Source organism: Saccoglossus kowalevskii, chromosome 2 (assembly GCF_978046115.1).
Source record: "Saccoglossus kowalevskii chromosome 2, keSacKowa6.1, whole genome shotgun sequence".
Lineage (NCBI taxonomy): Eukaryota > Metazoa > Hemichordata > Enteropneusta > Harrimaniidae > Saccoglossus > Saccoglossus kowalevskii.
The window spans coordinates 6,825,598-6,843,338 of NC_140642.1; the positions used below are offsets into that span (position 1 = coordinate 6,825,598).

The following is a 17,741-nucleotide window of genomic DNA, read 5'->3' on the forward strand; positions in this document are numbered from 1 at the left end:
AATTCAAATTGTATGGTATTTTGATTCAGTGCAGACCAGAGATATCGTGTTGAGGTCCACAAAGTATAACACAATTGCCGAGTACGTTTCGTTTTAGAATTTGTGGATATTACGTCGTTTGTACTGGAGCCAAACATTTGCGGCGATTACCGGTAACCATTTGCGCGACTCTGTCTGGACAACTGCAGCTTGCTTGCTGTTCTCTGGTTGCAACGCCGATCACTGTCTGCTTGCAGTCATTCTGATATTGGCAATACTTGTTTGAAAGTCTGCATTTTTAACCACTTGTAAATATTTGTGCGACATTGTGGAAGCGAAGAGTGAAACAATAAGCACGTTTACGCGTACGGTGAAATGTACACAACAAATATGGCGTCCTGTACACAATAGCGGTAAGAGTGAAAGTTATCGCACATATCAGCTGGTATAGCATTTTTAGGAATTAAACGACTCTAATCACAATGATAATTCGGATCTATCTAAAAATGCATTCAAATAAATTACTACTCGTAGCGTTGTGTTCCATGGCTACAATTTTTATCCAATGTAGTGCACAGGGTTCATTCCCACAGCTGATCAACGCAGGACGACAAAAACCTATCTCAACAATCCCTGATCAAGGAAACTGTGGATACTTAGCCGACGGTTCATCAGTGCGTAGTGCGTACTGTAGAAGTTCTGTTAATGCAATTTATGTGACTGTTTGTCAGCAAGGTATTTGCCTCCAGGATTGTCCACATAGGATATCGACGCCATCGCCATCGGCCGTGTTGTTGAGTTCATCGGGCACCTGTGTCACGTTAGATACAAGCAGTATTAGACCCGGATCATCACCTGGATCACAATCCTATTTATTTCGTAATAACCCCCTGTGTTATATCACACCGTCTGTTATACCCATTGTCGGGTCAAATGGAGCTTTTACTCTGACGGTCTGGTTGAGATTGGACACACCTACCACTGGGTATGTATCTTTTTCCGATAGTAAACACAATTTATAAATTTATTGGGGCTATTTTAAGGAACTTTTATTGCCATGAAAGTGAATGAAAATAAATAAATTTGTGACTGAAAATCACAAGATCATTTTAAGATTATGATTCTTCTGCATAGGAAGTGAATTTCTAATTGAAACATTTTGTTATAATTCCTTGTAACAGAGTATTTCAGTTTGCTGAACTAGTAATTCTTGTTTTGATATACTTAGTTGAACATAATTAACTTTGATTCTTGCACAAATAAGTTATGAAAGAAGCAAATCAAGTGAATATGAACAAGTCTAGTTTGTAAAACATGGATTTAATGAACCACCTGTTTGATCTAAATCTCATCAAATTATTGCTGATATTCAATGAAAATCGTCCAAATTCTTATTACCACAAGGGCTTGTAATTTTGTGTTTGCATCATTCCAGCACACCACTATCACATGTGGTCTCTACCACATACATTTGATTCCATATACATATATACAGCTTCCTGTTAAAATGCCCTCAACAATATTTGATATTAATATTCAGCTGACCTGTTCACTTCAGGATGCAGGATATTTACTACAATGTCACATTACTAATTTTCTCAGGCGAGATTATTCTAGTATAAACTATTAGCATTACAATAAAAAAATGAGGTCTGTTTCTTGAGAAAATTATTCACTTATCTTATGAGGAAAAAGTAAAATACAACCATTTCAAATATAATAAAAAAACAGGAGGAAAATGATGAGAAAAAAATTATCTACAAATAAGAGTAATGGATCACTGCGTCACCAGCTTTTTTTAAGTGGTATTCAGATTCATATTTGCACCATATGTAGGATAAAAAATAAAAAAAGTTTTTTTTTTCGATGAAATGCTTCCACATATACTTCAAAGATTTTTTAACATAGAAACTATTTGGGTTCTATGTAGCATATTCACAAAGGTTCTATTTGAGTCACTGAAGAAGTGCAGTACAATTTTCATTGTAACAAAATTAGGTGGTTTTTCTGACGCATGACATTGTTGGCACTGCTTCTTAATAACTCCCTGGTCAATAGCAGTTATTTAAACTATTATTGGTATCTGACTGTAATTTATTTCACTGAATCATACATGTAGATCTTAGAATGACTGGCTGACTCTAAGGTCTATGACTGAATGAAACAATTCAAAGAGACAAATAAAATAATTGTTGTTATTTTCCAATAGAACAATCATTGAAAAGAAGACGACCAATAATGAGATTATCTTCGCTGTCATGGTGTCAACTACAACTATCAACTTTGATTATAGAACTGCCTCTGGTCTGAAGACTCTGACAGTAGCAAGAGGTCTGAGTCTGAGTACATGGCAGAACTTGGCAATACAGGTATGGCATTAAATATTGCCTCAGAGCTCTCTACTTGGGTAGAATTCATGGTTAAGATTAGATTGGTACTGAACAAGTCATTATCCCATTGTCTTTGAGCAAATCATAGTGATTTGTGTTTTTATCAAAAATGTTCTTTTATACAATAAAAATGAGATGTGAAAACCCCAACATCTTGTCAATGTTTCACTGTATTTTGTCAGTCTTTGTCAATAACCTCACCAAAACTGGATTGGTAACAAAATACCAGTAATACTACCAACTTTTTTGTGGAGCATGTTTATGAAAATCCCAGAATGATGGATAAGAGAGATATGCACTGCTGGTGTTCTGCAGTACAGTCTAGATTTAGCATACCGATATGCACTGCTGGTGTTCTGCAGTACCCCCTAGCATACCGATAATTTCCAAGCTAGATATTAACTCATTTTGCTTTGTCTTTAAATATCAGTGTCATGAATAGTTTCAACTTATTCTTTGTAGTTTTTACCTATGTCATTAATATGAGACATATTTTGGCAGATTACTCTACACAATGACAGCTTTGAGTCTGAGAAGCTTTGAGCCATCCTAAAGCTAGCTATTAAAGTGTTATGCTCGAACTGCACTGTATGTAAAATGTGCAATAACCACTCAATAAAGGCCAGTTTGTTACAATTCAGTAAATGGGTGTTGGTAAAAATCAACCAAAAACTGTTATTTTCCTTTAAATGAGCTCTTAAACTGGTGTACTTTTGTTAGTTTTTCATTCTTGATTCTTTCTGTTATGCAATGCATATACATGTATGTTGTAATGAAAATAACCACCTCCAATAGCTTGGGGTAAGTGCTAAATATATTACTGAATAATCATTGTGTTTGTATCAATTTTCTTTAGCTAGGGCAGTATAGTTAGATTATACCAAGTTAGCTGAATAAAGTTATTATCTAACACCAGCATAGATCAGTGTAAATTATCCTTATAGAACAAGACTAGGGTAAGTGTAGGTGAATTGCGTCAAAATTATTGATCAGACACTGCAAAGCTTACCCATCTATGAGGTCACCGCATTTTGTAATTCACTGCTTTCATTCCCAAATAACACTGCATCTACTGGTCCTGTAATTATTGTTTTCTTGTTATCTAGATTTATGATGCTAAAATCAGTGTTTTCATCAATGGTCTTGAATCCGATGGAAGTCCTTACGATACACAGACTTTGATGGGACCTATCGTAGATTCCAATAGTGCCACCATTAGAGTTGGACAAAGATTGAATGGTTAGTATTACATGAATTTATAATTGTTCTCCCAAGCTGAACTTTCAAGTATGGTTACTGATTTGTATATTTAATTTGTAATTATGAACAATTAGTGTATTACCGGTAATGCTTTTCATTTGCTAGGAAGAAAATTTCATTAATTATATGATCGTCTTTTCCCCAGATCATAATTCAATTTATACTTACAGAAGTGATTGGTGTCAGGTTTTGCATAATAATCGGTATTTTCGTAAATTTGTTGGGCATTAAGTGGTTGGATTGACCTATAAAAAAATCTGTGGTGGTAGTATAAAACGCTGACTGGTGAGTAAATGTGGTGGCATACATACAAATTATTGAATGCCACACCCAATGTATGTGTCATTGTGTATTTACAACTGATAACACATATCATTGCGAGACATGTTGTAGTTCAATGACCTATTGACCTCTATGATGTCACTCATTCGCCGATTGACCTCTATGATGTCATTCATTCACCTATTGACCTCTATGATGTCATTTAGTCTGCATCAGTCGTGGATTGACCTCTGTGCTTGCATTTATACATGTCCAAGAGCATTTGGTGTTTTCTGTATTCTGGCAGTTGTTGTTTTAATTTGGTATTATTTCCAAACTTTCAGCTGCATTATACTTCATTTTTATTTGGATTAGTTTTTTATTGTTGTTGGACAGATAGAATAGCAACAATATATCTCTACTCATCGTCCTTTCTAGTATGCCATAATTTAGAACACTTGAAAATATAATAACAAAACTCTTACTGATATTGTTTTATGATTTCAAGCTTGGATTCAAGAAGACATCATGATTATCTGTACACTGTACTTACAACATATAGACTGGTTATTTTTATCACTATAGTACCTTCCTTTCTATTATTGATTTATAAATAGCAAGTATAATGTGATCATTCTTCTGTTTGTCATTTATTCTAGTATACAAATAGGGAGAAATTCTTTGTTTTGACTGAATATCTGATACACCATTAGTTTCCTCTCTTCATGCATTGGATTACTGTCAATCATATTTGCCTGTAAAAAGATACAATTTAAAAAAAAATAATAGTTCAATTTTGAATATAATTCGATGTTCAACGATAGCCTAATTTAATAAAATAACCTGCTGTTGTAAAGTGATAATTGTATCTCTGACTGTCACATGCTGAATTTTTCATTCAAAATGATTACTTATATTCTATATCATGGTTGAAGTAAAGCTCTATTATAAGCATATTATAAGCTGTTGATTTAAAAATGTTGAAAATATCACATTGATAACGTGTGATAATTCAGTGTTCTCTATAGATATTTCTTTGTAGTATCATAGTGTGACTACTGTACAAAGAGAAATGTTCACTTTATTTAATTTTCGTGGATTTGATGTTGCTGAGATATTAACTTGGGGTTTGAATAAAACGATAATGTTAAATTTAAGTATTCACTGTTTTAACTATCAGTGAAATAAGTGAATATAAACCAAGCATGATATTTAAAACTATAATTTTAATAAACAAGTTCAATATAATTAACATACCGTATTGTCATGTAAATCGTCCACAGTTTTTAACAATTGATAGATGAATTGATGTGAATGAGTTTTTCAAATAATCTCTGTAAGTTCATGATGTGCACATATTTGGGTAATTCTTTTGGAGAGAGATAAATTGGTTTGTCACCAAGTGTAATTGTTTTCATGTTTATGTTCACGGTTGCCTACGCTTTCATTGTGGTCCTTCATATGGAATTATACACTCATGAGATTACCCGATTATTCAAACTACGCATCACGCTGGGCAACAGATGTGGGTGTCGCCGTCTCTATATGCATATGTCCCCATGACATGGTGCATTCATAGTGCTGTATGATAATATGTTGAACAATGTCAGTTTGTGGTGATTATCTGTCACTTAACATGGTACAGTGTAAAACCACTTTTCTTGGGTAAAATGCACATGGTTATTTATTATTATATTATTATTTCTCTTATAGACTCTATGGAAAATGTTTACTTAACCATTCTATACCTCCACATTACAGACCAATAAATATAATATAAGAACAATTACACCAAATAGAATTTTTTTTTTTTACATTGTTTTAAAACATATCAAAGGAATTTTTCATAAAAAAAGGGATTCTGCTCCAAATTGATGTAGAGGGAAGTAAAAACAGCTTTTTTAGTATTTTACAGATTATACCAGATTGTACCAATGAAGTGTATAATTTGAGGAAAGATGGTCTTGTTTCCATGGAAACAGGATAACATCTATGTCTATCATTATGTATTATGTTAAATGGCAACCATTTTATATGCTGTATTTTCTCTATTACCCAATACATGCGCATTTTTAATAAAAGCTCACATAAGGCAAAAATTGCATGTACATGCACAGCTCTGTCATTTTTGTATTCATATACACTACTTGTACTAATAGAGCAAATGCAGTATTATAGTCTGGAAATGTTCTATTAATTAAGTTAATTTCATAACATTTTCAAAAATTGGACTTTCGTTATTTAATTATTTTGTGTGCATTTTGTGCATACAGAGTCATAAATTGGCTCTCCAGTTGCAAGTCAGGGATGGGGACCCCGATTTTTTTTTAAAACATTAAAATATATACTTGTGAAAAGTTCATACAACAAATATTAGTAACTTGGACTACTTTATGTTACTTGATATTTCAACTCTCCTCAAACACTTGCTGTGCTGTCTGTTGGCATATTGTATACATGTACTGAATGAGCCAGTATCCTGTAGTTGGAGTTCTTTCTGCTTCATTGAGCTCAACAATACATGTATTGTTATGTATTGTGTGAAACAAGAATAGACATGACTTGAGAGAAACCATTGTGCATTCTATTCTTTACAAGTTATTTGACCCTATTTATTTTACACCGTGTAAAGTCAACGACAATCATAGATCATACGCATCATAATAGAGGAAATGAACATGAGTAGAAAAACTTTAATCGGTGAATGAATATACAGAACTCCACCCCGTTTATTCTGATGTGATCAATGTAGAGAGAAATTGATATAATGATACATTTCAATTCATGCTGGTGTTGTGTCGATATCCGTACACATAATGTGTGCTTTCACTTTTAAAGTGTATGTCAAGTTAATTTAAATAAATGGTCATATTTCAAGATGGATTATTTTAAGAAAATTTTAAAAGTAGAACAATTGGGTAATTTCATATGGTCATAGATACATGGTGCATATGTCTGTAGTCATAGTTACATCGTAATCCATGACATACAATGTAATGGTTTTCTATAATTTTTTAAATTCAGAATGTGTTCATGGATTTCACTCACTTTTATTACAGGTGCCTCTCAATACATTGGTCGAATGCAAGAATTTCAATTCTATAGCCTGACATTAACAAACAGAGAGATTCACTTTATTGCCACCGGTACTTGGTTATCTGTCCATGTGCAGTCTGAATGTCGTTGTCCAGACAGCCATCCAAGGGTCAATCCTACTGATTCACGTTTCTGCATCAAGAACGATGAACCTGATACCACAAGCAATGCTGAATGGCGAGTTAATCAGTTTGCACATCCGTTAACATTCGCCAACGATGGGGATCTTAGCAGTTACTGGATATCAGCTTTTCTTGATGACATCACTATTGTTATTGACCTGAATAATGGACAGTACCAGGTAAATAATTATTGGACCTTATATCATATTTGAAAAGTGCTGTCTAAAATTACTATTACATAACAGGTATTTGCTGATGGTAATATCTAATAAAAGTATTAATGGGATAACAAAAAATTTATTCATAGTTGTGAAAATTTTGAATAATATTTAAACCTTGTGAGCTTGATTTGATATAAACTTATCAAATCAAAGAGTTTCCTAAAATGTAAACAATGTCTATTTCATTGTAGGTATTCTATGTAGTACTACAGTTTTACAGTCCACAGCCTACGGCGTTAACGATACAAAGGAAGAAGAGTGATGCGTTGTCATGGGAAGACTGGCAGTATTTAGCGCAAGACTGTTTATCTCAGTTTGGTCTTCCCAATGATGGACCATTACTGCAGTCTACATCAGTAAATTGTTTGCAGTTTACAGGGTATGTATAAAGTGAAATTGTATCTATATGCATGCGTACATTACTATTGGTTGGTATAAATCATGTGACTTGTCTCTATGGGTTACGTGTTAACATTCATGAAAAGCAAGTGATGAAAAATTGCAGAAATTAAAATGTGAAAAATGTTTTCATGCCAAATATTTCTCAGATGTTCTATGATTGTGTTTTATTTAATTATTTATTATGACGATTCCTACTTTACTGATCACTCTCACCTTCATGGTGCGCACAATATAGTAGCACTTTCTTGTGTTATTGCAACATGAAAACCATCATTGCGAGGACTTTTTTCATCAAATTTATACCAGATATTGCATTTCACAAACACTAAATGCTAAAGTTGTAGTTCCCCAAAATGTGTGTGTTTTATGCCACAGTTTTTGTACCTTTGAAACTGGGCATCTGAAATTAACAATAAAAAGATAACAATAACTATGATAACTCTTTGTTTGATGATTGGGTCTAGTCGTCAACAGCGATGAACAAATTTAACAACCTGTATACTGAATTTCATGTTCGTTCCTAGATATTTTTCATGACCATCAAATGCCAAGTACAGAATAATTTGACATGTGTTAGTTTGTGATATGAATCATATAGATCAATATAACAGAGTATGTCAACATTATACTGGTTAGATTCATGTTTACGTATTTCATTAGTGTCCTGGAAAAATAAAAAATTTGATTAATTAATATATGTACATTGTATATAACTATGGAAAGATATGTTCTGAAAATGTTATTTCTGTTTGTAACATCAATTTTCATATTAATTTCTACTTGCCAGTACTGCAGATGATCAGATCCCATATTCCAAAGGTAACATCACCTTTCAGCTACTTGCACCAGAACCAGTGGCTCGTCCCGGATACAATGATTTCTATAATACTCCAGAACTGTTAGAGTTTGTCAAAGCTACGCAGATTAGACTACGACTGCAAGGACATTACTATGTGACCAATCCCAGACATAACTATTTTGGAATAGAAGAAATTACTGTCAGTGCGAGGTAAGTTATTTTCATTAATCTTGTAAGAGGTCAATTTGTTTATATCAAGTCCTCACAATTATCATGCCATGTTGCTATGCATACAACACATTGTTCCATTAAAAGCACATCTGAAATAGAAACGCATTTAAAATAAAAATTGTGTTTGTTTTATACTGAATCATTGAAATGTCACTTATTTTGACCTATCAAACAGTTTTGTAATTTACATTTTAGCTTGTTTTGCTGTAGGGATGATTCAGTGGAAATAAAATCCAGCGAATATACCTTTGTTCCTATAATTTTACATTCAACTCGTCAAAACACTGAAAATAAACTGAAATGCAGGATGGACAAAACTGATGATTTAAACTTTGAGATTGCTAATTAATTTTGATTTAAGGGCAGTGTATTGTTGTTTGATACAAGACATTGGAAATAAATATACTCAACAAAGTTTCATTTTAATTATTGAATTTGTCAAGTGTGAATAGCATTGACAAATTATTTGTGTATTAAGACTAGGTTGTATTACTTCATTTCGCCATTCTACATTCTCCACAAAAAAAATGACAGAAGACCATCTAAACATTTACGCAATTTCCCGTCTGGCCAACTGAGGACGTGCAATGCAACATGATATGCCTCGACTTTGAAGCTCTGTATCTTTTGTTTGAGGCTTTTATTCAGAAAGTATTGTCTGATTGCTTGATGTAAACACATCAAAACATTTGCAGTGGTTCTAATTTCACAGTGTTATTGTTTTTTCTTCTTTTTACCCGGTACTTATTTGAAAAAGACTTTTTTTTCAATAATGTGGAAAGACACAAAAAAATCACCAGAAATAGTTTTAATAGGTTCATTTCCTATATAATACTGCAGAAAAACATTCCATATATAAACTTATGATTTTGTGTGCTATACTGTATACAATCACTCTTATAAATTTTTTTTTACTGACGTATTATACATGATTGTTGACAGGTGTAATTGTCATGGACACGGCAGTACATGCGATATGAGCACAAACCCCTACCAATGTGATTGCTTGGCAGACAGTTATACCGAGGGAACTATGGTAAGTTGAACCAAAAATAGATACTCAGAAAACACTTAATATATAATAATATAATAATAATGAATTTATTGCATCCTTAGAAATAGTTTCCATTGGTTGACAGCAATAAAATGTTAGTAATAAAGTACAATACATATAAAACTAAAAGTAAATTGTCAGTTATTGTTATTTCTAATTTCAAATATATACCGGTATATAAAAGAAATTTCATCTTGGTTAGAAAAATATTTTTTTTTTTTTATTTTTAAATAACAACAATGCTAGTTTAGATGATAAAAAATAATACCAAGATCATAAATAATTACATTTTCTGTATTGATTCATAGTGAATGCAAAGTTTTAATTATTCTAACTTGTAACATATGTAATCATGAGGCTGGTTCATGGGATTACCGGTAAACTCCATGTGCCGTTCATAACCAGCTGTCACCGATCATATATCACTCTTATCAGGGGGGGATATGTCATACTAGGGGAACATCTCACATACGTCAAGTCAAGGGTCTGATGAAATATTTTACAAACTGTCTTTATCATGTTCTCACTCTAGAAAGCATAACACTGACATTAGTTGTGCATGGTAATTAAATAAGCACCTGTAATGTGAGAATGCAGTTTAGAACCCCAATTTACTTACATTGTGAATGGTCACTATTATAAAGTGCTTGTGTTTAAGCCTAGTTTTCTGTTCACATTAGTCTTTTTATGTCACGATTAATATTACATAATTATTATATGGCTACTGATACATCCCCTCTAAGGAATGTTAATGCACTATGGTGTTTCAATGAAAGTCAAATCCAGATTATAGACAGCACAGACAAAGGGGATGAATTTCTGTTTCTGGTGTTTTACTGGTACATAGTTTTATAAAGGGGAAGCTATCAGTCCCTGGGAGCACACCATGGAATCATGGGATACCATTTTATGCTAATAAACATCATTAATCCATCAGTCATTGTAATTTTTATTTAGCTTATAGCAAAATGATAATTTTAAGGAATTCTGTACATAATTTTGAATCTTTTTCACCTAAGTTAAGCAAGCATAGGTACAAGATAGTGTTTGGATGAAAATGATTTTTCTGTTTTGACCTTCATTCAGTGTATTGCAGTTGTCATTTAGAACAGACGTTTATCTTCCATATATTGAATGTGACTGAGTATGGTGATACCTTTGACCTTTCTAATACCTGAATTGTGTATGGAATTACAGTGACATTACCCCGGGTACTTGTTTGTAGTGGCCTAATTCCTTAATTATATACAACAAGTTTGCTTATCCACAGATGAATACATTTAGAATATAAGATAAATATACTGTACTTTCCTGATCATAAGCCCCTCCCAGAGTATAAGCCCACCCCTCAATTTTTAGAGATTTATAGTGTTGAGGGCATCCCAGAGTATAAGCCCAAGTGTTTTTACAGGGCATTGATGAAATTTATTAAAATATGCGTGTAAAAACTTGTGATTGGTATTGTAGTTTGTTCATGCTTTTGTGAGAAAACTCGCATTAATTTCAGAGTGCATGGCGAACGTATGCAACATGGTCTGTTATTCACTCAGGATGAATCCTGATGTTGCGATACTGAAATAAGCTTTCGAAACTCCAAAAATGTGACCATCAAGTCATGAAACCTGGTCATTGGAAATTGAGATGGAGTGTGAACGATAGCTGCAAAACAATGTTTTTCTAAATATTTTGTGTATTATTTTTTTTAGTGTGAACGTTGTAAACCGCTATACAATGACAAACCATTTCGTTATGGAGACCAAGTCAATGCTTACAACTGCAAACCGTGTGAGTGTTATGGACATGCAACAAGTTGTTCTTATATTGAATCTGAAGATCCGTTTCCTAATGATCATAACCGAGGTGGTGGTGGCGTCTGCACTAACTGTCAACATAACACTGCTGGTAATCGATGCGATCAGTGTAAGACGAATTATTACCGAGAACTAGGGAAGTCACTTGATGCGATAGACGTGTGTTCAGCATGCAGCTGTAATATTGCTGGTGTAGTTGACGGTGGAGATTGTGCTAAGGTATGCAGCCTTCATTTTTTCAACCTTCCTCTATTGTTTCATTATACAGACTTTTTTGAAAGCTATTATTAAGTGCCTTACGAAAAAAATATTTCATCAAATTTTGACAATAAAAACCCATCTTGTATGTCCTAACATTAATTATGATTGGTTTATATGACATTTTACTAGTTTATATATTAAATTCAACCAAGAATCTATAAAAGTAAGATTTGCAACTTTCATAACCATGTATGCAATAAAGATCTCACAAGCAATGAACTTAAGCGCTTTGTAAGCATTTGAGAGTGATTGTATTCCATGCACATTAATCAAACATAGTTCTAACCAATAGTATGGCAGAACGCAGTGGGAGCTTAGAAATGTTTGATTGCGTCAACAGCAATGAGCGAGACTATTATTTCATTCTAAAACAAAAAGTAATTTGCATAAGTATTTTCACAAATGTAGGTGTAGTATTTGTGTTTAAATTAAATTCATAAATTCATATTAAATATTAATCACATATCACACCCTTGTATATGAATATCTTATAAAAACCATAGTTCAATTTCATATTTCATATTCTGTTGATTTCAGGTGGGAGGGCAGTGTAACTGCAAACTGTACGTTACCGGTCGTCAGTGCGACACTTGTAAGACTGGATATTATAATCTTCAGTCCTCCAATGTTAATGGATGTTCATCTTGTGTGTGTAGTCCAGCAGGCTCTATTGGATCTGGTTCATGTCAGCAGAATACTGGTGACTGTGTTTGTAAAACCAATGTTATAGGTAAGTCATGGGAAAGTTTAGATACTGTATTTGCTCTATTAGTAGTGTATACACTTACATAAATGACATAGATGTGTCAATGATAAAAATAAGTAAAAGTTATATTTTTATGATTCTGCGCACAATAAATGCAATTTTTGGGTTGTGTATACTTCTATGCACCATCTACAGTAGTATTTTATTTATTGAAATACTTGTTAAAATTGTGATGTGTCTCTAATAATTTTCTTTTTACAGGAATTAACTGCAATCAGTGTAACTATGGTTACAAAAACCTGGATATTAATAACCCACTTGGCTGTGACCCGTGTAACTGTGACCCATTTGGTTCTACCAGTCAATACTGTGATCCAGTGAGTGGTCAATGTCAATGTCAACTAACAACCATGGGATTACAGTGTAATTCATGTAAAGATAATTACTATGGATTGGATAGTGGTGGTTGTAAGCCATGTGATTGTGATCCTAGTGGGAGTCTGCCTGGTATAACATGTGACCAAGTTACTGGACAGTGTGTTTGTAAAGCTAATGTACAGGTGAGTACAATTCATGGTTGAGCTAATGTGTCTGTCTGGATTGGCTTCAAAGTGTTTATATCTCTTGTGTGCCATCCATACAGATAAAACAACAGTCTAATATAATTCAACTTTGCACTTTGTGATTAGATTGAGTTTACATATAAATAAAATCATGTGATTTTGTTTTTGTTTATTATGAATTGAAATGATTCACTGGGCGCAAAATACATATAGGATCTTATGACCTTGTCGTTGTTATTACTTATCAATTTATATTTGTATCCCAACAGGGTACTAAATGTAACGAATGTAAAGATGACTACCACAGTCTACTGAGCAGCAATGGTGATGGCTGCATGCCATGTGGTTGTAATACTGATGGTACATTGGCTGGATCCACTGTGTGTGATAAATCAACTGCCCAGTGTCCATGTAAACCACTGGTACAGGGAATGACATGTAATCAGTGCCAGGGTAATAGCTGGGGATTGAGTGTGTCTAATCCTGATGGTTGCCAGGCGTGTAACTGTGATGCATCAGGTATGAAAAGCAGAGATTGGGTACTAAACCCCAAAATATGCTAAGACTCTTAATGATTTTTGAGATAAAAATACAATAGTTTTAAGTACTCCACATTTTAATATATGGTCTCATAGACTTTTGATGACTTCCACCATGTTAATTATGCAAATTATATGCTAATTATTATCTTTCAAGCTTTTTAGTTTGTGCTTAACATTGGCCAGGCAGTATATTATTTACTAATAGCTATTGCATTTTACCATTTCTTGGACTAGATCACTAATAAGATGTTCACTGATGTAATGTAATTAGTATTACGGTATTTTGTTTTGTAGGTACTTTATTTGGTGATCAGGTGTCACCCACTGATCTGGTATGTGATCAAAACAGTGGACAATGTGCATGTTTGACTGGTCGAGAAGGAAGACAGTGTAATAGCTGTAGTTCAGGTAAGATTATTTTACTCTTTGGTTTTCTGTGTTGCCATTGCAATAAGATATGTTATATTTCATATTTTCATAACTAATGACATTGTTTTGTCACTTTGTGCTGTCCTTGCTCATTTTTCAGGTTATTATTTACCCGATAACAATGGCCGTGGTTGCTTGCTGTGTGCCTGTCATCCGATAGCCACACTACCGGGCACCACATGTAGCAGTACAGGTGGGCAGTGTGTATGTAAAGGTAATGGTGCTGGTGTGTCTGGAAGGCAGTGTAACACATGTCTAACTGGATATTATAATTTCAATGATGCAACTGGGACGTAAGTATGATTCATAAATACTTAACTTGAAAAAGTTTAGCAATTCCTCAATTTTCTAATATTTTGTGTATCTGTTCTAGTTTATTCTTTCGAATTGGATACATCATTGTAATCTTATAGCTATGTATATAATCATAAGCTTAAAACAAATATTGATGGCTGATTTAATTAATAACATGGTTGTAACAAAGTGTGGGTTGTTCAGCTAATTATGGCTGATCATTTGGGAAATGTTGAATTCTATATTGGCGATTCAAATGACTCATGACAAATTATTCACATATTTGTGAATTTGTGAAGTCATTGTATTCTAACAACCTGCTGTGTTTTTTCTTTTAATTTTTATAGATGTACCTCATGTAATTGTAATATTGCTGGCAGTGTGGGTACAGGGTGTGATGTCAACTCTGGTGTCTGTCAGTGTAAGCAGTATGTCATGGGAGTCAAGTGTGATACTTGTATACCAGGAAGTAGCAATCTGGATGCTGGAAATCCTTATGGCTGTACAAAATGTAAGCGAAACCATCAACTTTTATCTGATGATTTTCAATGAAGATTAATTTTTTGAAAACGTATGGAGATCATACATGTATGTAAATTAAACTCTGCACTCTTCATAATATGCAAATCATATTCAAATTTAACTCTGCACTCTTTTTACATAGTAACACAAATGTTACTCTGCATTCTTCCTAATATGCAAATAAAACTGCATCTTTCTGTATGGAAGCCATATGCAAATGAAACTCTGCACTCTTTCTAATCATGTGTAAATAATAAGTAAATAATTCCAAATATTGAAATCCCAAACAACATTATAGCACATAATTCCCAGGGGTGAAATTACACTAGCATTGTATAAATCTAACTGTAAAATCTTTTTTCAGCTCCATCACAACAGCCAGCTCCTACTTGGGAAGCATTGAGTCCATATTCTATTAAGCTAACATGGGAACCACCTGATGAACCGAATGGTGCTATACAATCTTACAGTCTGTTCAGAGATGATGTCTTATTGTTTCAAGGAATTACGAATTCTGACCCACTTGGTAGGACATTTATTTATCTTGCTGCTCAAACTTCACCGTTAGTAGTTACAGCTTTCTTATCCTGCTATTACTTGCCGTTCACACACTGGAATTGCTAATGTTGTCAGCAAGTGATGCGTTAACACTATATAGCAATTCCTTTTTTAAAAAATAAATTGTAGTTGTATGTTGTAGTAATAAATATGATGTATTCTGTTTTACAGTGACCCAGGAATACATAGATACACAGAATATCCAACCATACACAGAGTATATTTACTATATTGTGACTGCCAACACCGCTGGTTCAACTCAGAGTCCATCAGTCACAGCAAGAACACCTGATAACATTCCTAATGGTTTTGATATACTGATTGTCAGTAACATACAAGCTAGATCAGCTGATTTTACATGGTCTAGACCCAATGGTATGTCATTGTCAATTGCTTGCAAACAAACATTTTTATATATTATTACCAAATTATTAATATGTATTTATCATATATCTGTAGGTTGATATTTGATGAAGATCCTATGAGTTCCATGTATACATCATACTTCACCTTGGAAAAGTTTAATTGCTTAAACAAAAATGATTGAAATTATTACTGTTCTCGAAAATGCAAAATGCATAGTCCACGCAAAAACACTTACGATACTCGAGTAAAACAACAAGAGAAGAACACTAAACATTTGCATTCATATTTCTAAAAATTTACCTTGTGTCATCATCTCACAATTCGTTATGTGATTTCAAAACTGCATCTCCTATCATAATTGATGGCATATCATCATCTTAAAGAAATGTTAACAGTTGGTTTGTGAAAATCACCAATTATTGATATTCATGCACTATTTGTTGGTATGGGAAAATGCCATAAACTTATCTTGCTTTGTTTTATTCAATATGGATAGATGTCAAAAATAGGCAGTAGTGCGTAGACAACAACTTTGAATTGAGAAGGCAATATTCACCATTTTCAAGTTGATTTCTTTGTAGACAACTAAAACAAGCACGGATATCCTCAATTTTGTATGTAAATATCTGGGAATGTCACAAACTTAGATTCAAGTTAAAGTTAACATGTACTATATACAAGAGTATTAATTACCAGTACCGTAATTAATATTTGTCATATTCTTTGTCTTGCTTTTTAGATGTAAATGGTCCAATCTTAAGTTATACACTGAGCTCAGTTTCACTTAGCGAGCCTGATTTCCCCGTTGAATATTACAACGGTCTAAATACCTACGTGCAGGTATCAACACTTATCCCGTTCACCAATTATACCTTCACATTGACTGTCTGCATTGACAGTGGATGTGGTACTGGTGTACCGGTGATAGTCATCACACCACAAGCAGCTCCTCAAATGCAACTGCCACCGATAGCTACGCCATTAAGCTCTACTGAAATATTTGTGTTGTGGCAACCTCCAATGGCACCTAATGGTAAGTCGTTTTTGCTTTGTGTGTGAAATTAATTAAAAGTTCAGAAAAGTGATATTGGTGTCAGTACCAAGTAAATGATGATAATATCCTGAATATATATCTTGATATCCTGTGATTTTATTTTCAGGTGTCATCACACACTATGAGTTATTCATGAGAGGTGCCCTTGGTCCTGATGGCACCAGAGACCCAGAGGAAAGTCGTATATTTTTTCCTGCTGGATGGTACAATCCAAGACCTACTCTGAGTCCTCTAGATGATCCAGTTGACCCACCAGCTACACAGTACACAGTTGAGGATCTGTCACCCTACACACAGTATGAATTCAAAGTGGCATCTAGGAATTCAGTCGGCTCTACAGAAAGTGCTTGGAGTATTGCCACTACTCTAGAAGCAGGTAAATGCATGTAGTAGTATTTCTTGTTGCTACTAGAAACGACAATTGAAATTCCTAACAGTAACGGCTCTCAATGTTGTAGAATTGGATTGTTACTTTGTCATTTGTCATTATCTTATTTCCTTTATTTTTTTGTGTCTCAGCACCTTTATCAATGCCAACTCCTGTGATATTGACTGTGTCAAGTAGTACACTAAGTGTTACATGGCAGAAACCAAGTAATGATCAAAGTCAAGGTCTTATTACTGTCTATAATGTCTATTGGATGATGTCCAACACTGATCCATTTGGTCCACCAATGATTCCACAGGTATGTTGTCACTTCACTTTATAAAATTATCAGATATGTAATAAATTTTGCATGTATACAAAAAAAATTAAGGGTTATCAATCTTTTTCACTAATTTCAAGCCTCGAAAAGTCTCAGATTAAAAATGTCTTCCA

General features: G+C 33.7%; 1 protein-coding gene across 1 annotated transcript in view; it reads left to right on the plus strand.

Moving 5' to 3' along the window:
- Positions 1–485: 485 nt before the first annotated feature.
- LOC100375904 (usherin) overlaps positions 486–17,741 on the plus strand; it is a 49,358-nt gene continuing 32,102 nt past the window's right edge. Inside the window, exons 1-19 of the mRNA XM_085504456.1 lie at positions 486–964; positions 2,189–2,348; positions 3,476–3,608; positions 6,950–7,287; positions 7,521–7,712; positions 8,535–8,740; positions 9,704–9,797; positions 11,522–11,845; positions 12,425–12,617; positions 12,855–13,153; positions 13,426–13,675; positions 13,993–14,106; positions 14,228–14,420; positions 14,769–14,932; positions 15,308–15,469; positions 15,673–15,876; positions 16,607–16,900; positions 17,028–17,297; positions 17,441–17,607. Of these exons, the coding sequence (XP_085360582.1) occupies positions 486–964; positions 2,189–2,348; positions 3,476–3,608; positions 6,950–7,287; positions 7,521–7,712; positions 8,535–8,740; positions 9,704–9,797; positions 11,522–11,845; positions 12,425–12,617; positions 12,855–13,153; positions 13,426–13,675; positions 13,993–14,106; positions 14,228–14,420; positions 14,769–14,932; positions 15,308–15,469; positions 15,673–15,876; positions 16,607–16,900; positions 17,028–17,297; positions 17,441–17,607 (4,236 nt within the window). The remainder of the gene's footprint in view (positions 965–2,188; positions 2,349–3,475; positions 3,609–6,949; positions 7,288–7,520; positions 7,713–8,534; positions 8,741–9,703; positions 9,798–11,521; positions 11,846–12,424; positions 12,618–12,854; positions 13,154–13,425; positions 13,676–13,992; positions 14,107–14,227; positions 14,421–14,768; positions 14,933–15,307; positions 15,470–15,672; positions 15,877–16,606; positions 16,901–17,027; positions 17,298–17,440; positions 17,608–17,741) is intronic.